At 50.9% G+C, this 26,574-nt stretch overlaps 1 protein-coding gene across 1 annotated transcript in view; it reads right to left on the bottom strand.

Annotated features, from left to right (window-relative positions):
* The window catches only part of PPP2R2C (protein phosphatase 2 regulatory subunit Bgamma), a 248,010-nt gene that overhangs the window by 205,570 nt on the left and 15,866 nt on the right, over positions 1-26,574 (bottom strand). Inside the window, exon 2 of the mRNA XM_021669381.2 lies at positions 12,209-12,315. Within this exon, the coding sequence (XP_021525056.1) occupies positions 12,209-12,257 (49 nt within the window). The 5' untranslated portion in view covers positions 12,258-12,315. The remainder of the gene's footprint in view (positions 1-12,208; positions 12,316-26,574) is intronic.

The following is a 26,574-nucleotide window of genomic DNA, read 5'->3' as shown; positions in this document are numbered from 1 at the left end:
ACATCCACATGAAAACACACATCCGCAGGAAAACACACATCCGCAGGAAAACACACATCCGCAGGAAAACACACATAAGCATGAAAACATACATCCGCAGGAAAACACACATACGCATGAAAACACATCTGCAGGAAAACACACATCCACAGGAAAACACACATCCGCAGGAAAACACACATCCGCAGGAAAACACACATCCGCAGGAAAACACACATACGCATGAAAACACACATCCGCAGGAAAACACACATCCACAGGAAAACACATATCCGCAGGAAAACACACATCCACATGAAAACACACATACGCATGAAAACGCATCCGCATGAAAACACACATCCGCATGAAAACACACATCCGCATGAAAACACACATCCGCATGAAAACACACAACCAAATGAAAACACACATACGCATGAAAACATATCCACATGAAAACACACATCCGCATGAAAACACACATCCGCATGAAAACACATCATCATGAAAACTGGGACATGAATGTTCCCAGCAGCCTTATACACAATGGCCAAATGATGGAGACCCCAAATATCCATCCACAGATGGATGCACAGACGGCTCCATCCATACAGTGGAATATATTCAGCCAGAGAAGGAATGGATTTTTTGTTTTGTTTTGAGATGGAGTTTCACTCTTTTTGCCCAGGTTGGAGCGCAATGGCGCAATCTCAACTCACTGCAACCTCATTTTCCCAGGTTCAAGCGATTCTCCTGCCTCAGCCTCCCCAGTAGCCGGGATTACAGGTGCCTGCCACCACGCTCCACTAATTTTGTAATTTTTTTTAGTACAGACAGGGTTTCACCATATTGGTCAGGCTGATCTTGAACTGCTGACCTCAGGTGATCAGCCCACCTCGGCCTCCCAAAGTGCTAGGATTACAGGTGTGAGCCACCATACCCAGCCACAAGGAGTGAAGTTCTGATGTGAGCTACCGCCCAGATGAAAACACTAAGCCAAGGGAAAGAAGCTGACTGTACGATTCCATTTCTATGCAATGTCCAGAACAGACAAATCCACTGTGACAGAAGGTGGACTCGTGGTTGCCAGGGATTAGAAGGAGGGGAATCGGAGTGACTGATTACTGAGTACAACAAGTTAAAATTAAGAGTTTAATTGAGCAAAAAATGATTCACAAATCAGCTGCTTCCAGAACCAGAACAGGGTCTAGGAATTCGGGCCTGCACCGTGGTCAGGTAGCATATGGACAGAAAACGGAAGGGAGGGTCAAGATAGCTTGACTGGGATAGCTTGACTGGTTACAGCTCAGCTTTGCCTTATTTGAACAGTTGGCCTCCTGGGACTGGATTGACAGACGCCCAGTTGCTGTGGTTGGCTCAGCCTCACCTATTCGTTACAAAAGCCCCTCCTACTCAGGCTTCCATTAGTCACAAACTAAGTTAGGTTGTAGTTCATTAGGAAAGGATTCAAGTACAGAGGCATCTTCAGGCTAAATTTCATTTAGTTTGAAAAATAAAAATAGGCTGGGCACGGTGGCTCACACCTGCAATCCCAGCACTTTGGGAGGCTGAGGTAGAAGGATCCCTTGAGCCCAGGGGTTTGAGAGCAGCCTGGGCAACATAGTAAGACCCCATCTCTACAAAAATGTTTTAAAATTAGTCACACATGGTGGCACACATCTGTGGTCTTAGCTACTTGGGGAGGCTGAAGCGAGAGGATCACTTGAGCCCAGGAAGTTGAGGCTCCAGTGAGCTATGATGGTGCCACTGCACTATAACCTAGCTAACAGGGCAAGACACTATCTCCAAATAAATGAATAATAAAATAAGCAATAAAAATAAAGGCCAGCTGTGATGGCTCACGCCTGTAATCCCAGCACTCTGGGAGGCCAAGGCCGGCGGATCACCTGAGGTCAGGAGTTTAAGACCAGGCTGACCAACATAGTGAAACCCCATCTTTACTAAAAAAGTAGACGGTCATGGTGAGACTGTCCAGGCTGGTCTCGAACTCCTGACCTTGTGATCCACACACCTCAGCCTCCCAAAGTGCTGCGATTACAGGTGTGAGAGCCACATCTCCTAGCCCAGCATTCCTTCTTGATAAGAGAGTCCTGATCTTGAAGTGGTTCTGGCTCATCTACAGAGGCTGTACAGAGGCTCTTCCTGTCCTCTGCGTCACCTTCTGACGTATAGGGCCCTGATTGTAATATTTAAATGTTAAGTCTCCACCCCAAAGTCAACATGGGATGCACATAACATACATGCTAGCTTATGACGAATGTACACACATCTCCATGAATATGCATAGCTCTTCCTATAGCCTGTTGACTATGTGTACTTAGCTAACCTGTTCATCACAGATTCCTTTCCTGGAAATGCCTGTTTCTAACTCTTGCCAGAGGCTATGCTTCCCAGCCTGCAGTTGGCCAGTCTGCAGGCTGCAACCCTTCACGAGGAAGAAAGCTCTCTGCTCCCAGTGTATGGTCCTGGCAATTCTTCAGCTGACACGTTTAGCAGTTTCTTCCTGGGGTGATGAGAATGTTCTGGACCTAGATGGTGGTGATGGTTGTGTAATGGGAATATACTAAATGCTACTGAACTGTACACTCTAAAATGGTTAAATTGGTGAAAAGGAAAGAAGAGATGGTAGTCAATGCTCCGTGTTGTGAGGGCGCCCTGAGCACGGCCCTGGAGAGCGATGGTGTCTGTCCTCCTCCCTGGCCTTATATTTGGGGCTGAAAGCTGGCAAAGGAGGGAGGGAATCTGGGGACTGGTCTTTGGGTTCCAGTGACCCAACTGGAGGACGGAAGAGGCAGAGGGATGAAAGAGTGCAGAAAACCAATGCTGGTTTTGCATAAATGAATATGCATCATGGCCACCTCCCACTGAGCAGAAAATGCAAACTCAACACCTCCCCACCAGGCTCATTAAGTGCAATCAGGCTTGATTCCCTGAGGAGAGGGACAGCCATCATGGTGGGCTTTGTTACAGCCCTGCCACCCACCCATCCACCCTCTCCCTCCAGCCGCGAGTTCCCCAGCTGCTCACTAGCCTACTCCAGGATCCCAAAGAGTGGGCGACACCAGCCACGGCTTCAGTTAGAGAAGAAGGAGCCCAGGCTGGTGCTGGGAGCTGCAGGTTTGAATCTCAGCTCCGTCATAAATCGCTGATCCCAGGCAGCCTCAGTCACTGTGAGCCTCAGTTTCTTTATCTGTGCCATTGAAATACTTCTATTTCTGCCTAGAATTCCAAATGAACTGGCTTTATATTAGCTGTTTGCTACCAACTTGCTGAGAGACCTTAGTGGGGGAGCGGGGGTCTGTCCCCTCTCAGGGCCTCAGTTTACCCTGCTAGAAGGAATACGCTGGACAACCTGCCTCCAGTCCTTGCCAATTCTGGCTCTAAGAAAAGCCTTGTGTGAGATAAACCCACAGAGCTGCTGTGCACCCCTGGGCAGCGTCAGGCAGAACAGAACACCCGTCTTTCTTTCTCCCAGTGCCCCAGATGGTGACACTCACCTCCCTGCCATGCAGCCTCTGTGGCCAAGGTGCAGGGACCTGCCAAGTGCCCCAACCAATGTGTGCCATGAGAATACAGCCCCACCCCTCAACAGCTTGCCAGGGACTTGCCCAGACCTGGGTGACCCCACCCAACCCCACCCCACCTCCAGGCACCACCCTGGCTTCCTTATGCCCTGGCCACATGGAATTCTGGCTGCTTCCAGAATGCACCTCTCTTCAGGCAAGGCTGGCTCCATAAGTTTCCAGGCCCAGCGCAAAACCAAAACATGGGGCCCCAGCCGGGAACAGAGACGTTGGCCTCCTTCCCACAGGCCCCACCACCTCAGCCCATGGAGGACAGGCCACCCCTGAGCAATGGCCACCCAAGAAGTGACCTGGCTGCCAGCCTGGACAGAAGGCGGGGATAGAGAGGCGGGCAGGACCTGGGGCCCCAGCAGGAGGAGAATAGGCAGCTGAGAACCTGTCCCAGGAGCTGGGGAGGGGACAGAGGAGGCACAGCCCGTGAGCCCAGGCTGCAAGCCCCAGGGCACTATCCGTGGTCCCAGCAACTCCACTTACAGAACACCAAGTCCAGGATAAGATGATGAAGAATCTCAAGACGGTGACCACAGAGCATCCACCCCAGTGGGCCCTTCTGAGTCCGGGCCCTGTGTGACCACCTGGTTACAGGCTGTGAAACTGGCCATGTTTTCAGGCCTCTGCCTGCCCTGTACCCTCAGCCAGGGAAGCCCTCAGCCCCCTGCCCGGGCACACATCCCTTCCTCTTCCCGATCTGCACTACCCGCCCTGGCTCTCCGGAAGGCCAGCTTGTGCAGGGAGCTGGGGTGGGGGTGGAGGGTGTGGGCTTGGGCCAGGAGGGCCCTTCCTGCCTGCCTCTGAACATGTCCTGAACAGGGACTTCCAGGGCCTGTGCTCAGGCCCAGGCAAAGTGGGACAGTTGAAGGTGGCTGCCTGAGCCAGTGAGGGCCCTGCCACAGAATCTTCAGGGCCCCTGCAGACCCAGGCAAGGTCTCATGAGTCATCAGAGAGCGTTCCTCCACTCGACCCAAACTGCCTGCAGCCCCAGTCACCAGATTTGACCCTGGCATCTGAGAGCCACTGTGTTCTGACAGCCAGGGAGACTGAGGAACAGATGTGTTCCCCGAAACCCAACCTGTCACGCATCCTTACTTCATTTCCTGCCGTCACCAGGGTGCGGAGCAGACCAGAGCTGGCCTGTTCATGTCCCCACAGGCAGATGGCTTGGCTGGGGCCTACAGGGACAGGGAAGGGGGCAGCTGGAGGATGAGGGGCTGCTGGGCATGAGGCCTGAGCTCCTGGCAGCCTCACTGGCAGCCAAAGCAGAGTCCTAGTCAGCCAGCAAAGGCTCATGGTCAAGGAAGCATCGCAGGAGCTCCCACGCCAGGCTCTGGGCAGGGCCAGGGATTAACCCAGGGATTTCACACACAACAAAGAACCTCAGACTGGCCTCTTCCCTGCAGCCCTGGCCTCCCTCTCCTCTAGGCACCACCTGAGCTGCCCACCTAAGCAGCCAGGCTGGGAGCCAGGAGGGGGTTCATATTCAGTGGGCGCACACCATGAGCCACGCTGCGTGGGCCCCACAGACTGTACCACCTATTAGCCTCCAGACAACCCTGTGAGGTGGGTGCCAACACCCCTAGTTTGCAGATGAGAAAACTGAGGATTCCTGAAGCTCAGTCCTGTACCCCCATGAAAGTGCTGGAAAGCCGCTGGATTGGGGTTCACATGCGGCTCCTCTGACTGCAAAGCCCTACCCCACCCTCCGTCCGTCTTCCCTGACACAATCCTCCCAGAGGGAAAGTCGGTGAAGCCGAGAGGGTCCATGTCTCTCTGCCCACTAGACCCTAAGCCCTAGGTCTGCTTTGCCCACTACTGTGGCCCCAGTCACTGACCCAGAGGCTGGTACACAGCAGGTGCTCAATAAATGAATGTGGAATGAAGAACAGTGGGTGAGGACCCCTCGTGTCTCTGTCGGGACCCTGCTTGAGAAGGTCTCCCACGACAACGATTCCCCAAGGATGAGAATGGCCGGAAGAGTGGGAGGGGTCAGCAGCGAATGGGAGGAGAGGCTGGAGCACGAGAGTGACAGAGCCCACCGTTCCCACCGTGAGGTCACACTCGGTGCTGCGGAAGGAGCAGGATGAGTCCCAGAGAATCATTCACCACGGTATGTGTCTTGGGGACACAGATTCATAAACCACAAGTCACCACACCTGCTTTGCAGGAACCCCAGGAAAGCAACAAGAGTGGGTAACGTTCCTTGAGGGTTTACTCTGGGCCGGGGTCTGCCCTGAGCGCCTACCACGGAATATGATGTAACCGGGGTCCCGGGCTTGCGGTTTTCAGGTACACACCGTGAAAAAGCACCCACTTGTAACTGCATCTTGAGTTCTCCTTGTTTCAGAATAGTTCCAAGTCCATCCTAAGAACCCACCAGGGGAGAAGCTTATCCGCCATTTTCTGTGATGTCTGTAGAAGCGTGGTCTGCCACCGCGCCTGCACTCACCTTACCGACGTGAGATGGCTCAGCCCAGCAGCCCTGCGAAACCCTGGGCTTCCCTCCGCCCTGGAGGGGCTGCTTTGGGGACCACCCCTGATGTCCTCCTTACTTGCTGCAAGTCCTACACTCCCCTCGTTAAGCCCTCCTTGGCTGTGGTCACTGGACTGTCACCCACCATGCAATTGAAACTGCCCAAGGTGCAGGTAACAACGGGACAGCAGGGTGTGACTCTGAGCCGGACTGCTGGGCTGGGGTCCTGTCCCCCCAACAGCAGGCTGTGTTTTTGGAGAAACAACTTCTCTCAGCCTCAGATTCCTCTTCTGCCAAATGGGCACCGCCCCATCCCCTACCTCCTGGGCAACTGAGATTTGTACCCACTAAACATGCAAAACCCTCAGAAAAGCGCCTGCAACCACTGCAAACGGCCGTCCCAACTAAACCTCGGGGCAAAACGCAAGGCGGCTCCGGCCATCTGGCCCTTTCTGCAGGCGCATAGGGTGGTTCTCAACCAGGCTGCTGTGTGCCTCTCACAGTGATGCCCCAAATGTTGACCAACGGGGAACGGGGAACACATTCCTGCTTCTTAAGTGCAGCTGCAGCCGTCACTGTGCTCTGAGGTCACAAAATGGGTATCGATGGGGAGGAGTCTGCTCTGAGTGACAGGGACCACAGAGCAGCTCGGCGCCCCCAGGAAAGATCACTCCTCCCAGGGTGGGAGCTATGCCTGGTGGCACCAAAGGCAGCAAGGGTGGGTGGGGTTCCAGTCAAACAGCGCCCCCAGGGAGGCTTCCGCCCTGAGACAGCCAGCGCCTCTCTCGGGGGCAGTGTCCTCTGAGGTCTCTCAGTCCCTCAAGGGGCCCCCACCAAGTCTCATGTTCTGAGGGTGCAGGTAGGGCCACCGGCAGATGGCAGTGAGGAGGCGCTGAGGCAGGCTGCAGGACCCAGGGGGGCAGGACGTCAGAGCCAACCCAGGACAGCAAAGGCCATCTGCCCAGAGCAAAGTCCAAGCCGCAGGAAGACCACCGAGGGCGCCCAAAGGAAAAGCAAGGGCATCCGGGAGAGGGCGGCTGCCACACACCTACAACCACCAGGAAGCAGACAGCCCTGGTCATCCGAGAAAGCCCCTCCAAGAGACGTGACGGCGCAAAGCGGGAATGAGCAGTGATGTCGGGGTTTCCCCCCCTTTTTCCCTTTTTTTTTTTTTTTTTTGGTTAACATTTGTTGAGCGCTTAAGTGTCCATGTTTCACAACTTTCACCGAAGATCCTGCAGGCTGTTTGCTGAGCAGGTGCTCGGTTGCTGTTACTGTCATCATTATGAGGAGGTGAAATTATGGTTGCAACATACGTCCCCTAAAGGTAAAGCCCAGATTCTCCCCACCTCATCACTCGGGGCCCCCAGTGTTCTCCAAAGAAGGCTAATGAGTAAGCTGTGGTTAAAATGGGGCAAGTGAAGAGGCTGGGGCAGCGGCCAGTGGCCCAGGTCTGGAGCAGGTGCAGCTGGCGGACACCGGATACCCCGTCCTGCGCTGATTAACACGGGTCTTCTCATCCCCCGAGGCTGTCCGTGATAGAACCCACTAAGCATGGATTCCATTTTCTGGAGTGTAAGTTATTCTTTGAGGGTCCTGTGCTTTCTAATGGGCAGGGGCTGACCCTGTGACACTGTCAGGGTTTAGCCATCAAGGGCTGTGTCGCCAAGTCACCCTCTCCCCCATCACCACGAGTTCCCTCCAATAACACCAACTTGTCCTCCCTAACCCTAACACAGCACTTTACAGATGGCCTGGCAGTGGCAAGTGCGATCTACGATCCTCACGACTGCCTTGGTTATGATCATCATCCCCAGTCCATAGAAGAGGCCATGAAGGCTCAGAGAGGGTGAGTGCTCTGTCCAGGGCTGCCCAGCAACGTCAGAGCTGGAGAGGAAGCCATGTTTCCTGATGCCCAGGCCAGGGCTCTCACAGTGTTGAGCAGCCTCGACCTTGCTGGGAAAAATTTCCTGCCATCCCAGACCAGGCTGGGGACTTTTGGGTCCCAGTCTTCCCTTCCAAACACAGAAACAAAGGGGCAGAAGTCATGGGCAGCAGCATCTCCAGAATCCGGCAGTCTGGGGAAGTGATGGCTCATTCCACTATAAAAGAGGGATCTTCCTTCTCTTAAATGCACACTCCACTCTGTTTTCAAAACGCAAAATAAAGACATTTCCCAGAAGCACTGAAAACAAGGAAGAGAAATGCCCAAGGACCACAGTGTCCAGCCCCTCGCTTAGAAAATGAAGCAGTGTCTGGAGGCGCCTGTTCTTCCCAAATTAACCCAGCAGCCGCCATCTGCATCACTGCGGCTGCCTCCTCCCCTGCCACCCCCATCACACACGTGGACCCCAGCCCCTGTTCCTCACATTGCCGGCCAACATTCTAAGTCAAGGCCCGAGGCAGCAGCACTAGGGGCCAGGTGTCTGTGCCCTAGCTGCACGGGAGGCTGGGAGACGCGTGCACCATTGTCTGCTCTATTCACAGAGTGGGAGGTGAGCTGAACACAGATTTACACTTCACAGTTTACACGGCACGGTGAAGCCCACACCGTGCCTTCAGAGGTTTACGGAGGCAGGGGGAAGCAGGAGGCTGAGAGATGGTTCTGGTCATAAGTTAATGACACAGAATTCAGAAAGGCTGGGCTTGCAAACGTGACTTCAGAAAGCTTCCTATTTCTAAAAGGTGGATGCTATTGAAGAATTCACAATCATCGCAGGCTGTAAATGAAAGTAATCACAAGCACACGTACCCGCGACCCAGAAGAGAACATGGCAGGATTAAAAACAAACAGCCCATGTCATACAAGTGGGTCCCAGCTAAATCCTCTTAGGGCCATGGGCAGAAGCTTTGAACAGGATTCTAAATCGCAGGCCTCCCAGCCTCCCTTGAACAAGGCCGTAAAATGAAACAGCAAAGGTCTTTCTCCAGCAGAGAAGGCAGTCCCCTCTGTCACTCCTCGCAAAGACCTGACCTCCTGCCCCAAACAAAAGGTGCCGGCAGGCAGAACAACTGTGGGGTGCCGGGCCCAGTACCCACGGCTCTGACACCGGCCGTCCAGGGCCCACAACCCACGGTCAGCTCTGGGCCTAAAAACACATACTGATTTATGTCGTTAGGGCCGAAGACGCACAGCTGCGTAAGGCTGCCTGGGGACTGTGAGTCTGCAGTTGACACTGTCGTCCAAATGCAGGATTGCAGATGTTAGGACTCTCTACAGATGCTGTTTGTGCCTTAAATAAGAGTAGAAGCCCAAGATGGCAGCACAGGATGTGTAACTGAGCTCACCTGGAAACTCTCTAATGTCCAACCCAGGAAATTGGTGCAATCGTTGGGGATGCGCCAGCAGGCCTGTCCACCTGGGGCGTCGTTACAAAGCAGGCTGCTCGGTGAAAAAGTGTGTGTGAACACACCCCCAGCACACACATACATCAACATACACCAACATGCACACATATCCCAACACATGCACACACACACAACATACACCAACACGTACACATACCCCAAACACACACACAAGCACACAGCAACACACACATACATTAACATACACCAACACGTACACATACCCCAACACACACCCACACACACACACCAATAAGCACACCACACCGCAACACACACACACCCCAACACACACATACCCCAAACACACACACACCCCAACACACATACCCCAAACACACACACATTAACACACATACCCCACACACCCCCAACACACACACCAACACACATATAAACACCAATAAGCACACCACACAGCAACACACACACACCTCAACACACATACCCCAAACACACACACACACCAACACACATACTCCAAACACACACACACCCAACACACACACAAGCACACAGCAACACACACATACATTAACATACACCAACACGCACACATACCCCAACACACGCACACACACACATGTCAATAAGGACACCACACAGCAAAACACACACACCCCAACACACATACCCCAAACACACACACACCAACACACATACTCCAAACACACACATACCCCAAACACACAAACCCCAACACATACCCCACACACCCCCAACACACACACAACAAGCACACACACCAACACACATACAACACATACACATACCCCAACACACACACACACCCCAACACACACACACCAACACGCATACCCCAAACACACACACCCCAACACACATACCCCACACACCCCCAACACACACACAACAAGCACACACACCAACACACATACAACACACACACATACCCCAACACACACACACACCCCAACACACACACACCAACACGCATACCCCAAACACACACACCCCAACACACATACCCCACACACCCCCAGCACACACACAACAAGCACACACACCAACACACATACAACACATACACATACCCCAACACACACACACACACCAACACACACACCAACACGCATACTCCAAACACACACACCCCAACACACATACCCCACACACCCCCCAACACACACACGACAAGCACACACACCAACACACATACAACACATACACATACCCCAACACACACACACACACCAACACACACACCAACACGCATACCCCAAACACACACCCCCCAACACACATACCCCACACACCCCCAACACACACACAACAAGCACACACACCAACACACATACAACACATACACATACCCCAACACACACACACCAACACGCATACCCCAAACACACACACACCAACACACATACCCCACACACCCCCAACAAACACACAAGCACACACACCAACACATACATCATACACATACCCCAACACACACACACCCCCAACACACACACACCAACACACATATAAACACCAATAAGCACACCATACAGCAACACACACACAGCAACACACATACCCCAAACACACACACACCAACACACATATCCCAAACACACACACCCCCAACACACACATCAACAAGCACACAGCAACACACACACAGCAACACACACATACATTAACATACACCAACAGGTACACATACCCCAACATACACACACACACACATCAATAAGCACATCACACAGCAACACACACACACCCCAACACACATACCCCAAACACACACACCAATAAGCACAATACGCACTCAACACATACACACATCAGCAGGCACACATCAACACACAACATACACACACATCAACACACACACGAATGCACCAACATACACACACACCAACATACACACAGCAACACACGCATGCCCCAACACATATACCACAAACACACATACCTCAACACACACACCCTAAACACACACACACCAACACAAAGACCAACACACATGCATACACAACACACACACTCCAACACACACATGCACATCAACCATACAACACACAAACCAACACATACACATATCAACAAACATACACCAACACACACACTCTAACACATACTCCAACACACACACCAACACATACAACACACACAACACACATGCATCAACAAATACGTCAACACATACAACTAACACACATCAACACATACATATCAACACACACACCCCCAAACAGACACTCACCCCCTAACATGCACAGCCCGCACACTCCCTCGGGCACTTCCTGCACCCTGTATTTCACGGCGCCGGCCCCGTCTCCCCACGGCTGCCCGGGTGGGTTTCTCATGGCACGGGCACCCCGTTGGGATCTAGTTAATGATTGACGTTGTCTGGGTCTGCTGCTCGGTGTGAGCCACGAGAGTCCTTGTCCGCTTGCCCACTGCTGTGACCCCAGGGGCTGGCCCAGTGCTGGCCATGGAGGGCCCTCGACACTGTTAGCCCAGCAAGTAAACGACACTCCTGGCCCCTGCCTCGGCTGCCTGACAAAGTGACTCTGCCCACAGTCCACAAGGAGGTAGCGTATGACAGGACCCCCACCTCTTGGCCCCGGAGAGAGGGGTGGCTATGGGGACTCGCGGGGTGGGGCCAGGGCCCAGGCGGCAGGAACCAGGGTTGGGGGTGCAGGGGCCAAAGCAGGGGAGGGGTGGATCCCAGCACAGTGGGGTCGGCTGCCTGGTGTGAGGCTGGCGCTGTGTTGGGCGCCTGTGACCCACAGCCCACGACCCCGAGCTCACCGGCGCTGCTGCCCGGCTGTAAGATCGGGCTTCTTACCGGAAACTTCCATCAGCTGAGGTGGCCTCAACGTGTCCGCCTCACGCATCCTGAGAGAGGTGACTAACACAGGTCATTTCAAAAAAGGTCTTCTTTCTATTTTACTTCTATAATCAGAAAAAAAAACTAAAGTTGAGTAATAAAAGAGCCTTGGTGCATGCACGCCGCCACACATTACATGCAACGCGCACCGCCACCCACGGCCACCCTGGCCACCCGGCGCAGCTCTTGCCAGCGCTGGGCAGGGGTTGGAAACACCTCCCTCCTCCCGGCTGTGGGAGCCGCCTGAGCCTCAGCTTCCAAATCTGTGAAATGGGGACAACATACCAGCTGCTCCTCGGGCTATGCTGGCCCCAAATGGGGTGACCCCTCCCCATCTCCCTCTGTCATTTGTCTTCAAACTTCACCCCTACCCCCGCAGCTATTTCCCCACAGCCTACGAAATCCCTCACTAGGGACTCCAGGTCTCCTCCAGCTTAAAAACAGAAATGGAAACCCCTCCCAACCCCATACAGGCCCACACATTCAGGCATAGGGACAGCTTTTCCTGGCCGACTCCTGAGCCTGCAGATGAGAGCACATGGTCACTGAGGTCCTACTGTGGCCCAGGTGAACTATTGCCACCTCCAGGAAGCCTTCCCTGATGCCTTGTGACAGGGACAACACCCCACTCTGCAGTCCACTGCACTAATACTTACCTTGAGGTTGCTTGACTGCCTTTATCGCAAGGTTAGCCCCACACCACCCCTACCCAGACAGCTTCTTTTCAGCTCCTTCCACAGCATCTGACTGTCATCTTTTCCCCACCTCACTCTGTGTAGCTTGAGGAAGAGATGAGCATTCGGTAAATTATCAACAGACACTGAAGGAGAGCTTCTTAGCCTCAAGGTGAAGGGTTTGAACTGAACTGCCTGGGATTATGACAGAAACATCACTGTTTCAGGGGCACACAGAATTTTATGGGTAACTTCAAAGAAGGTAAGATGTTTAGAGATGACCCTGAGCTGAACAGATTTCAACTACCAGCATTAGCATGCACAGTGCGCTTTCCTCACTATGTAAAGAACTCCTACAAATAAACAAGAAGACAAAGATGAAAAGCTCAGTAGAAAAGTGAGAAAAAGAAACTCACAACTCATTCACATAGAAACGCACATGAAGAAAGAAAAAGAAACAATTCTTTAATTCACATAAGAAGAAAGGCAAGTGAAAAAAGGTGTGTCCACTCATCATTTTAAAAGAATGTGAATTAAACCAGAAATGCAGCATTTTTCAAATATGGCAGTGATCATAAAAAGGCCCTGTGGCCTGTACCCCAGCAGGAGTGTTATCAGTGGTGAAAGCCCCTCTGTGTAGGGTAGGTGGGGTGGAGAACGGGGCACCTCTGCAGGGGGCAATTTGACAACTCGAGGCTTCTCAATGCACAGGCCCCTTGTCTTCTAGGGATTTGGGTGCAAATCTCGCTCTTGTGTCAAGAACAATCATTTCCAGTGTTGTTCGTAATGGTTAAGTATTGGTAAAGGGCATAACTGGACATCAGCATGGACCTGAGGATATGGCCGTCTATCAGTGGATGCTACGCAACTGTTTAACAGGAGTAGGTGTTTCTATGTGTGTGTGCCAATATGGAAAGATATCAGGTCAGGTGCAGTGGCTCATACCGGTAATCCCAGAAGTTTGGGAGGCTGAGGTGGGCAGATCACATGAGGTCAGGAGTTCAAGACCAGCCTGACAAACATGGTGAAACCTCATCTCTACAAAAAATACAAAAATTAGCTGGGCGTGGTGGTGGGCACCTGTAATCCCAGCTACTTGAGAGGCTGAGGCAGGAGAATTTCTTCAACCCTGGAGGCGGAGGTCACAATGAGCCGAGATTGCACCACTGCACTCCAGCCTGGGCGACAGAGTGAGACTCTGTCTCCAAAAAAGAAAAAAGAAGGAGAAGGAGAAGAAGAAAGATACCAAAGGGAAAAAAAATCAAGGTGTAGAATGGCGTGGAGGTCTAAAATCAAAGGACACACACAGAAATGACATAAATGCTCATCAGTGCAGAGAAATGTCCAGAGGATACACAGGTGATTACATGGCAAATGGCTCTGGGTTGAAGGGAAGGGAGAGTGTACCTTTCACTTCACCTCCTCTGTACGGTTCGGCCATTAATTTTCTGACACACCACCTAAAACGTTTTTTTAGTGGCATGGCAATTTACAGATTAACCCTTTCCATAAATATTATTCAGCCTGAAAAAAGAATACGATTCAGACACATGCTACAATGTAGATGAACCTTGAAGATTTTATGCTAAATAAAATACACCAGTCACAAAAGGACAAACGCTGTGTGATTCCACTTATATGAAGCCCTGGAGGAGTGAAATTCATAGGGACAGGAAGTGAAATAGGGGTTACCAGGCCTGGGGTTATGGAGAGCTGGTGTCAATGTGTACAAAGAAAAAGCTCTGGTGATGGGTCATGCTGATGGTTGCATGACAACAGGAATGTACCGGATGTCACTGAATCAGACACTTAAAGTGCTTAAAATGATTAGTTTTGTGTTATGTATATATTATCACGTTAAAAACAATCCCCAAAAAAAGTTTTGCATTCATCATTCCATTTAACCTTCCCGAGAGCCCACGGAGGCAGCCAGCCCTATCTCAGGTCCCAAAGCTGGGACATCAGATTTGGGACTCAACCCCAGATTCCCCTCTTCCTGGCTCTTTACCCCACCCCACGGCTGCTTCCTTGGGATACAGATATCGGCATGGAGAGGTGCCCACCGCCCATCTGCCAACTTCCACCGACACACAGGTGCATTGAGCCAAGTTCATCGCCCCCGGCAACACAAGCGTTTCAGAGCAGAATGGAAACATACAAGGATGATTTCACAATCCGTGTTATGATGGCGCTAAACATACCCAATAGCGGGAGGGGAATAAAGTCCCCTGCTATTTTCACTAAGCGAAGAAAAATGAGATGAGGTCATGTCATCTTCCAAACGCCAATAACGAGGCGAATGAAACTGTGAAATAAAAGCTCAGGTCATCCCCCACGGCAGCAGATGCTCCCTTGGCCGAAGGGGCTCAGCGTTCGGCCTTGGAGCGGCGGCACCATCCACACCACATGCTACATTCATGAAAGCACCAGCCGCAAATGCAGTCTGTCCCCCTGACTTGTTCTCTTTACAAAGCCAGCAGAGAGGAACTGGCCGCTCTCCTGCACCGCCACGACATGTCCTCCCTGCCCTGCTGCTTGAGCTACTCTCGGGCGGGGACCTTGTCAGTGTGTCACTGCTATTTCCCAGTACCGGCTCGGAGCAGGTGCTTGACAAATACTGAGCTCGTTACACAGTGAGTGATTTATTATACAGCTCAAACCTGCTTCCGACTTTCCACTGGGAAGGGCTGGATCGCTCCCCCCAAAACCCACAGGCTGCAGTCTGCGCCCCTAGAACCTCGGGATGTGACCTTATCTGGAAATAAGGTTGTTGGAGATGAAACGTGTTGAGATGCGGTCATTAGGCTGAGTCCCTAATCCAATATGCCTGATGTCCTTACCAAAAAAAAGGGGGGAAATCTGAACACACAGATATGCACACACAGGGAGGGCGCCATGTGAGGACGGAGGTGGAAGTCGGGATGAGGTTTCCACAAGCCAGGGAGTAGCAATGGCTGCTGCAAAGCACCAGAAGCCAGGAGAGGGGGCTGGGACAGATCCCCCACAGCCCTCAGAGGGCGCCAACCTTGCCCACACTGTGGCCTTGGACTTCTGGCCTCCAGAACTGAGGGACAATTCCTGTTGTCTGAAACCAGCCAGTCTGTGGATTTGCTGCGGCGGCCGCAGGTGACTCACATGCATCACCAGTCTCTCTCCCAAGCCTAGTGTAACCTCCAGACTGTTTCAGTGACTAACCTTTATGATATGCTGTAACATCACAGAGGATGATTCCTGCCACCACTTTCCTTCTCTCCTTTAAAATAAAATTAAAAATCTACCATTCTGAAAGGTCTTCTCAAGCCCAGGATACAGACGCACCCGCCGACCGGGCAGTGGTCAAGGGTGACAAGTGCGCAGGGAAATGGCAGAATCAGATCTGGGGTTTGCTGAGTGTCCCTGAAGCCGGACGCTGCACTAGGCATCCCTGACGACTCTCACTTAGTGCCCACCACAACCTGCAGGCGATGCGGGAGGCTCCCCATTTGACAAGTGACGCCACTGAGGCACAGAGACCAGATCTCCCCAAGGGTGCACAGCTGCATAGGTAGAGGGGTCTGGGTCCTAAGCACCGTGCCACCCTGTTCCACTGGGCAAGCTGGAAACTGGCCACATGGCCACCTGCCCCAGGACTGTGGGGCCCCTGCAGATAGCCCTGTCCTGCTCTGTTGCCCAGCTCTGATGACACCAAGCTTCTCACTTTAAAGCACATGCACTCTAATCACAGCTCTATTGCCATATGCCGTACACCACACACTTCACCCTTTCAAAGTGTACAATTCAGTCATCTTAGTATGCTCACAGAGCTGTGCAGCCCTCACCAGGATCTACTTTTAAAACCTTTCCTCACCCAAGAAGAAACCGAATGTTCATTATTGGCCATTCCCCAAACCCCTAGCCCCTGGCAGCCGCTGATCTGCTTTTTGTCTCTAGGAATTTTCTGATTATGGGCATTTCCTATAAACGGAATCACACACTATGTGGCCTTTTGCGTCTGGCTTCTTTCACTTAACATGAGGCGGTCAAGGTCCGTCGGCGTTGTGGTGCGTGTCGGGGCCTCCTCCCTTTTCCGGGCTGTATAATAATCCACTGCATGGAGAGGCCACATGTTGTTTACCCAATCATCCACTGATGGACATTTGGGTTGTTTTCATTTTTGGCTTGTGAATAGTGCCGCTATGAGCGTTCATGTGCACATTTTTGTATGGATAAATGTCTTCAATTCTCTTGGGTAAATGCCGAAGAGAAGAACTGCTGGGTCATGAGATAAACCAGCATTTAACTTTTGAGGAACTGCTGACTACTTTCCAAAGTGGCCGCAGCGTTCACATTCCCCCCGCAGTGCAGGAGGGCTCCTCACACACGGTTTCTGCGTGAAGATGGACGTGCTCAGGTTGGCCTTTCCTCGTGTGTCAGGGCGAGACTGACGGGGATACATGGGAAGGAAGCAAACATCTCCATTTGGGCTTCCTGGCCTCTATCAGTTAGCAACTGTATTAGGACACTAGGAAGAAATGTAGGGTTTGTTTTTCTCCTTTATAAAATAAAGCCAGAGGGCAGCAATCCAGCACAGAAACAGAGCTCTGCGTTGTGGGTAAGGCTCCAGGTCCCTTCTGCCTATCTACTTCTCCATCCTTAGCATACGGCGTCCTCAAATCACTTCATGATTACCAAATGGCTACCACTGCTCCAGTCATCTCATTCCAGACAAAAAAAAAAAAAAACAAGGGAAAGGGCAGCTGCCAGCTGAGTCATTCTCTGTGGAGGATCTTTCCCAAAAGCCCCATTCAGTGATCTCGGCTTATGTCCCATTGGTTAGAACTGGGTCTCATGACCACCTCTGCTGAATTAGGAACGTCGGAATATGACTTTCAGCCGGGCACACAGCCCCCGATTTAAGTCAGGGCTGTTAGCCAGATATCTAGGAAGACTGGATATTGGGAAGGCAACCAGCACTATCCTATGCTTCATTCTCCAGAACAGCTGCTACCTGATGGTTGCAGAATTTGGGTGTTACTGGAATGCAGGTCCAGATTAATTAATTAATTAATATCTGTTTCTCTCTGACTACTGTCTATCACCTAGGTTCCCAGTCACACAGAAGCGCTGGAGTGGAGGCCGACAGAGTGGTCAGATCCTCAAAAACCCTGCCCTGAACAGACCAGACCCTCAAAGAAAAGCATGAGTCATCTTCTTTCTATTTTTTTTTAGATAGTCTCACTCTGTCACCCAGGCTGGAGTGCAGTGTATGATCTTGGCTCATCGCAACCTCTGCCTCCCAGGTCAAGTAATTCTTATGTCTCAGCCTCCTGAGTAGCTGGGATGATAGGCGCCCCCCACCACACCCAGCTAATTTTTGTATTTCTGGTAGAGTTGGCCAGGCTGATCTCAAACTCCTGACCTCAAGTAATCTGCCCACCTTAGCCTCCCAAAGGGCTGGGATTACAGGCGTGAGCCACTGTGCCCAGCCATGTGAGTCGTTTTCTAACTTTAAAAACAGGGAGGAGGGGAACCAAGTGGAATCCCTGAAAAGGCAGTAAACTGCTGATTCCCTGGCCGCATGGGTTCTGGCATCTAACAAATATTTCTCAAAGACCTAGCATGTGCTAAGTTGCCAGGTGCTTTAAGAGATTCATGACAAATTGTTCACAGTCCCTATCCTTTATCCAGGAGCTAAATCAAATGCACTTGTGATAATGATAAAAGACCACAGTGCCTTCCAAAAGAGACAGTGACATTCTACGGGACTTTGGGACGGTGTGCTCACTTCCAGCCACCAGGTGAACAAACTGAAGCCCAGAGAGGTGCTGTGATTGTCCCTGGTCACCCAGCAGCAACCCCTGGAGATCTGCACTGAATAAGGCACGCCACAGACAGAGGCCACACTGGAGACAGAAGCTGGTCCTATATGCCTAGTGGTTGCTTCCCCAAACTCCACGAGCATCTTCGAAAAGATGAATAAACAAACCTCCAGCAACATTAACTAAGGAAGAATGAACTTGACGGGACAGAACACATTACAGAGATTCAAAAGACAATGCGAGAATGGCTGGGGATGGTGGCTCACACCTGTATCCCAGCACTTTGGGAGGCCAAGGTGGGCGAATCACCTGAGGTCAGGGATTCGAGACCAGCCTAGCCAACACGGGGAAACCCTGTCTCTACTAAAACTACAAAAATTGGCCAGGCACGGTGGCGGGAGCCTGTAATCCCAGCTACTTGGGAGTCTGAGGCAGGAGAATTGCTCAAACCCAGGAGGCTGAGGTTGCAGTGAGCTGAGATCGTACCACTGAACTCGCATGGGTGACAGAGGCAGACTCTTGTCTCAAAAAAAAAAAAAAAAAAAAGATAATGTGAGAATACTGTGACCACTTAGAAGAAACAGATAAATTTCTAGAAAAATACAGCCCATCAACACTCACACAAGATGAAATAGAAAACCAGACTTTGTGTTCCACTATAAAATTTAAGTAGGAACGCCATGACCTTAGATATTTGCAACCCATAGGAACTCAGGATTCATGTGCAGAATACATTAAAAGGAAAACAACCCACAGGAAGAAAAGCAGGGAGGGTCTGCATTTCAAAGAACAGAAACACATTTGGCCAGCAGAGCGGACTCAGAGATGGGCCACCCAGACACCCCGCAAGGAGGGATCTTTGCCACAGCAGGCGGGGTGCTGTCAGGAGACCCCTGCAGGGTGGCTTGCCTCGTGTGACTGGGCAAGCATGAACAAGAGCCATCTGGGCCCAAGGCAGGATGGCATGGATGCACCACCGCAGCCCCTGAGCTCCTCACAGCCAGCCACAGCTGTCACTGGACTGCAACTCAGCTCAGCTCTTCCTCTGCCCAATCCTGCGGCCTCCCCACATCGATCAGGCGTGAACCTCAAGAGCACCTCCTAATCAAAACCCCACACACTGAATTCTAGCTCAGCCTTTGCCTCCTACGGGCCAACCTGGGTAGCCAATGAACACAGTCACCGAAAAAAAAAATGGCAATGGTTGAAAAACCAACAAATACCAGTTCTTGGCAACGGTGCAGAGCTAGCGCGCCACTTTGCAAAACGGTTTGAAAGGACCTGGTAAAGCTGAACAGACATGAGTTCTCTGGGCCACTGAGTCTGCCCCTGAGCATGTGCCCTACAGAAACTCCTGAAATACCAAAAAGAAGGAAGCCACTCAGCATCCAACAGCAGCAAAACAGGTACACAACTGTGGCATATTTACAAAATGAAATCCCACACAGCAGAGAAATGAGCAACCCTCAGCAGCACACAGCATCACGTAAAAAATCATGAAGAGGCCAGGTGCAGTGGCTCGCACCTGTAATCCCAGCACTTTGGGAGGCCAAGGCAGGAGGATCGCTTGAGCTCAGGAGTTTAAGACCAGCCTGGGCAACACAGTGAGACCCCTTCTGTACTAAAAAAAAATTTTTTAATTAGCTTGGCATAGTGGTGTGCACCTGTAGTCCCAACTATTCAGGAGGCTGAGTTGGGAGGATCGCTTGAGCCTGGGAAGTCCAGGCTGCAGTGAGCCATGATTATGCCACTGCACTCCAGCCTGGGTGACAGATAGAAACCCTGTCTCCAAAAAGAAAAAGAAAAAGAAAAAAGAAAGAAATCTTCAAATACAGTATTAGATGGTCAAAAGCAAGGCCTGCTCTATGATTTTATTTAAATTTCAAAAGCAGGCAACATTAACACTAAAGGAAAGCCGGAGAATCGCTGATAGAGCTCCCTCGGAACAGAGGTGTCCAATCCGGAGAATCGCTGATGGAGCTCCCTCGGAACAGAGGTGTCCAATCCAGAGAATCGCTGATGGAGCTCCCTTGGAACAGAGCTGTCCAATCTTTCAGTTTCTCTAAACCACACATAAAATACACTAACACTAATGATAATTGTCTTGGGCCACACATAAAATACACTAACGCTAATGATAGCTGATGAGAAAAAAAAAAAATCACAAAAAACTCATGTTTTAAGAAAATTTACAAATTTGTGTTGAGCTGCATTCAAAGCCGTCCTGGGTTGCACGTGGGCCTCTGACCCTGGGTTGGACAAGCTTGCCTTAGAGGTGGAGTGGATGAACTCCCAAAGGAGGGCCATGGGTAGCGGGGCTTCTAACATCCTAGAATGTTCTATTCTCTCTGTTGGCGTGGATGGTGAGTGCACATACTCATTTCGCGATATTGCTTAAGCTAGACATACAGATTACGTACGTTATGAGAAAAAGAGCAGATCTAACAGACCCCTGAGAGTGGACCAAAGCAGGAAGTTGTCTTTGTGCCGAGGAAACAGAAAATGATCATCCCACACTCTTTATTTCAGCCCTGGCTGGAGAATACATAACCAGAGTCAGATGTGACAGAGGAATGAGACAGCGGAGCTGCCGTGAGTCCAAGCCAGGGGCCATCCAGGACTTTCTGCCAAACTATTACAGAAAAGGCAAGGGAATATTTACACACCCAGGACCCTGTGGTGGACATTAAAGCTGTACTGTATTCTGTATCTTGTCCTAAAGATAAGTTTCCCTCTAGAACTGTTTGCTGAGAAAGCATCAAGCTTTCCTTAAGATGGAGAGGTTTATACACAATAATCCCAATGACTGTTGAACTTGAGATCACATTATGCTGCTAAAACATGCTACGGTTATTCAAACACTTGTTTTAGAAAAACGCTTGCAGATTTGAACTCTGGAGTTTTGTCTAGTGAGGCATTTAGGTCTCTGAAGCATCACTGATGTCTCCATACCTAACCTACAAAAGAACCACAAAGACTTCTTAACCCGGCCAAAGGCAGGTTTCTTTCTTATAAAGCATCCCCTAAAAAGCGAAAGCACAAAATGAATGCTCAGTGGGTGTGGGCGGGGCTGACGCGGTTCTCACACCTGTCCTGGGGAGGTGGAAAGCAGAGGTCCACACCCTCTATGGATCCCGAGAACCTCACTTCTGGGCCTGGTGTGGCCCCCACAGTGGGCTGTAGCCCTGGCCCCCACGTCCCAGGAGTGGAGTGAGGCTCAGGAGACAACACCAGTGAACCAGCTTTGAAACTGCAGAGGGCAATTCAGACAGGGAGCCCTCTCTGCTCTTCCTCTTTTCAATCAACCAGGAAGGCTCCACCTCTTTCCAATCTTCTCCCCAACCTGAGCAGCAGATGAGTCTGTCTTTTCCCAAAGACCAAATTATCCCTCTAGAGACACAGGTATTTTTCCTACTGAGGAGATGCCATGGAACTGGCCACAAGGCTCAGAGGCCTCCGCAAACAGGAGCCCAGACACTGCTTTGAGGGAACAGCGTCCAGCACTGTTGCCCTGATGCATGCTGGCTGCAGGAAAAGGCATTGCAGGCCTCTCCCGTGATGTCAGCTGCTTGCAGGAGAGCTGGCCAAGGGACCCCTGAGAACTGTGTTTAACCACACAGCTGACACGGAGACGGGGAAGCAGCTAGGGGCCACCAGCTTGTCACATAAATCATGAGAGCAGGAAACAGGTCTCCCTCCCCTGACCATTCCGCTAACCATGACCTCACACCCGGACCTGGATATCCGGTTGCCACCTCGTGACCATGAGCAGGAAAGCCACACCTAAGATACGGCCCCAAGCAGTATTTAAAGTGGTAAAGCCGAGCATGTTTCTTTTACATGGGTCTGCTCTCTGTAACACCCACGAGGAATCTCACCTCTGACTTCCTAGGCCCCCGAGCTGAGCTGTCAACACAGCAGCCTTCACTCATCCAAGGATCTGCCTTCAGTGGAAGACCCTCAAGTCCCCAGAGTGGATTGCCCCCAAGGACGAGGAGATAGAAGTCCAGTGTTCCCCCACCCAACCGTCCTCACCCTGGCCCCATTCATTTACTGATGGACAAGAACCAGATTCAGAGAAAGAGGGTCTGGTCCAGGGCTGAGCTTGGCAGAGGAGGACAGTGGACCCTGGCTCCTGTCGGCCTCACCCAGCCAAGCCATGAGTTTTCGATGGCAGACCCCTAGCTTTTTATGGTAAAAATGTTTTTGCAGCCCTATCTCTTCAGGTTCCAGCTATCAGAAGTCCATCTAGTCAATTTTCCTTCTACTTGCAGTTGGATGCTCTCCTAGTTTATTATCATTATTACTTTTATTTTTAGAGATGGGGTCTTGCTCTATTGCCCAAATTGGAGTGCAGTGGCATGATGATGACTCACTGCAGCCTGGAACTTCTGGGCTCAAGCAATCTTCCCAACTCAGCCTCCTGGGTAGCTGGGATTAGAGGTGTGGGCCACCATGCCCAGTTAACATTTTTTTTAAGAGACGGGATCTCACTAGCCCAGGCTGGTCTCTAACTCCTAGCCTCAAGTGATCCTCCTGCCTGAGCCTCCCAATGTGCTGGGATTACAGGTGTGAGCTAGCACACTTGGCCCCAAAAGCATTCCTAAATGGTATGTGATTGTTTGCACAAAGTGTCCCCCTGTGCTCAAGCAGACAAAAAGAAAGCGTGAGTAAGTCTTTCCTTTGAAATAAAAACTGCTGGCCAGCTAACACCCTTCTCCCTGTGCTCTGCAAGTGTGGATGCTCAAAAGCAGCAAATTAACACAAACTCCCAGAAGCAAACAATGCTACAATTGGAAAACAGTGTCCCTGTCACTGCACATTTAGGTTGATTCCAGGTTTATTTTGTGTTGTTCCTCTTGTCAAATAATTCTGCAGTGAATTTAGGCAGAAGGAGATTTTTTTTTATTTCCTCAGGAGTATAAATGCAGGGTCAGGAAGGATGTGATTTCCTCCAGTGCCTGCTGCCTAATGCCAGGCCCATTCCCAAGGGAACCCCACAGCCTGGGCTCTCCCGGGCTCACCCTCACCACACCAGCACCGGGAGACATGTTATTCATCAAAGAACATAGATCTGAAAAAAGCAGGCCTATTGCCTCCTCCAGTGCATTTAGGAAAAGCGCACATATTTTTTAAGGATCTGTTAAAAATTCATTTCAGAAGCTCTACCAATGCACCAGTATTTCAACAAATGCCTAAGTAACAACAAAAATGATAGAAATTGTGTTATAATTTATCATAGTAGCAGTGGAGCTCAAAATCAATAAGTTAATTTACCTCCCCTAACAAGGTGCTTTAGAAGTATAAGTGAGTATAAAATCAAATGCCTGAAAGGTGCAGGCCATGAGAGACCAGACATGCCAGAAGGCTAATCACCAAAAAGTCCTGTCCTAAGTCTTAGGGGTAAGAAAGCCAGGCATGTTTCTTTTACATGAGTCTCTTTTCCATGACACCCACGAGGCTCAAGCAGAGAACCAGACACCAAGGAAGAGGCTCTGGGCTAAGGCCAGGGGGCCTGGCTCCCATCCCAGCTCTGACCTGAATGCACCCAGCAATTCTGAGCCAGTGGCTGCACCTCTCTGGCCTCAGTTTCTCCTACAGAATCTCTGAGCAATCCTCTTCTTCTAAGAATCCCCAATTCCCTGCTTGACTCTTGTTAGCTTGGGCACCTCGGGTGGACAGTTTAATTCTTCAGGGTCTCCGGTGATTCAGCTGTAAGGTGGGCACAGTAAGGTAAGGTTTGCTTCCCTCTTAGGGTCACCATATGGATTCGAACAAGCTATTGTAGCAAAATCAGTATTTTGCTGACCAACGTCTACTGTTGATTTAGCTCCAAAGGGCTGTGGTGAATAGAGGTGGAAAGCTATGGAAGGCAATGCTCCAGCACCACAGTTCCCCAGGGGTGGGGTAGGAGGTGGGGTGGGGGTAGTTTGCAGAGAAGCATGAAGAGATGAAATGATTGGGATCCACAACCCAATCAATACATGGCTAAATGAAAGGGGCCCTGAGAATGATCATAGCAGATGTCACTGACCTAGCATCAATTGTGTACTGGCCACTGTATTCAGAGCTTTGTAGACATGCCCATGGGAACTCTGCGAGATCAGGTTTATGGTCAGGGTCTTCAAAAGAGGAAGGCATAAGCTTTCGAGGATGGCTGCAGTATAGCCAGTCAAACTGGTGGTCACAGGCAAGGCACAGTCGAGCTGGATATCACATCTCCTGACCTTATACCTGGGAGGGGGTGCACTGGAGGGGCCCTTGATACATAGCATGTGCTTAATAAAAGTATTAGTAGTGGTCAGAGCAATAGAAACAATAGTATCTTGAGATTACTAAAATCGGAAGCATCTTAATAATCCTCACAGTAACTTATTTTTTTTCTGAGATGGAGTCTTGCCCTGTCACCCATGCTGAGGTGCAGTAGCACGATCTCGGCTCACTGCAACCTCTGTCTCCTGGGATCAAGCAAGTCTCCTGCCTCAGCCTCCCGAGTAGCTGGGACTACAGGTGCCCACCACCACACCCAGCTAATTTTTGTATTGGCAGTAGAGACAGGGTGTCACCATGTTGGCCAGGTTGGTCTCAAACTCCTGACCTTGTGATCCGCCTGCCTGGAACTCCAAAGTGCTGGAATTACAAGCATGAGCTACCATGCCCGGCCACAATAACTTCTTAAAGGAGCCGTGGTTATCATTCCTGTTTCACAGATGAGAATATCAAGGCTCAGGGATGTGCCGCGACTAGCCTGGGCCACACAGCTGGTGAATGGCAGATTCTGACCAAGCCTTCCCAGGCCTGCACCCTTCACTAAGCATCTCGGCCGTGCCTTCACTTTCCAACCTCAGGGGTGCAAAGGTTGGGGATCACATCTTGGGAATATAAAACAGTATATTTTCTAGACCCAAAGATGTGTTTTCAAAGGAGCAGAAAACAGGGCTGAAGTCCCCAGGAGCTCCCGGGCCCATCATGTGCTCCACCAGCTTTCAGAATTTCAGCACCAAGAACAGCGACGGACTTAAACCATGGCGCCCTCTGGTGGTCTTTATGCGAAAGGGCAGGCCGTGAAGCGGGGGCTCTGCCAAGGGTCAGTCCCGAATTTTTGGAAAAGGGTAGGGACGAAAGATGTAAGAGGAGAGAGAAGGAAAGAGCGGAGGGAAGAGAGATAGGAAAAAGAGCAGCAGCTAATGGCCCCCAAGCACAGGTAGCGGACAGCCTCTAAATGCTCCCAACAGCTCTCATTCACCAGAGAACCTGGGGTGAGGGGAGCACTGTGGGCGCCAGACCTCAGCTTATGAAAACATTTACTCATCTTCAAAGCACGGACTCACTCAGATTCGACGATTATCAAGATTTTTCCACACTTGCTTCATCTCTCCCTTTTTTCTCTTGCCTATTTTTTCTCCACTGGAGATTTTAAAGTAAAATCACGCCCTTACACTTCAGCATGCATCTCTAAAAATATGGGCACTTCCTTACATAACCGAAATGCCATTATCACACCTAACAAAGCAACAATAGCTTCTTGGAATCATTTAGTAAAGTCCCTAATCTAACTTTCCTGAGTGTCTCAGCGAAACCACGAGAAGGGTTTATGAGGAAGCTAACCCAGGAAATTATCAGATTCTCGCTCCGACCCCACTGGTCACCCTGTGCTTCAGTAGCCGTGGGGCCACTGGACACTGGGTGCCTTCTGGCCAGATGCATTGGAAAGCCCACCTCACCAATAACCAAGCATTCCTGCCAAGAAAAACAGGCCCGAGGCTCAATCTAATAAAAGCTCTGCAGATTTCTGATTATGAAAACAGAGGGGCTGGAGGGAGGCACCCAGGGGTACCACAAGGAAGCAACA

Source organism: Aotus nancymaae, unplaced genomic scaffold (assembly GCF_030222135.1).
Source record: "Aotus nancymaae isolate 86718 unplaced genomic scaffold, 86718_ANA_hifiasm-v0.15.2.pri h1tg000006l, whole genome shotgun sequence".
Classification (NCBI taxonomy): Eukaryota; Metazoa; Chordata; class Mammalia; order Primates; family Aotidae; genus Aotus; species Aotus nancymaae.
Note: the sequence above shows the minus strand (reverse complement) of the source record. Positions and strands in the feature narration are given on the sequence as shown.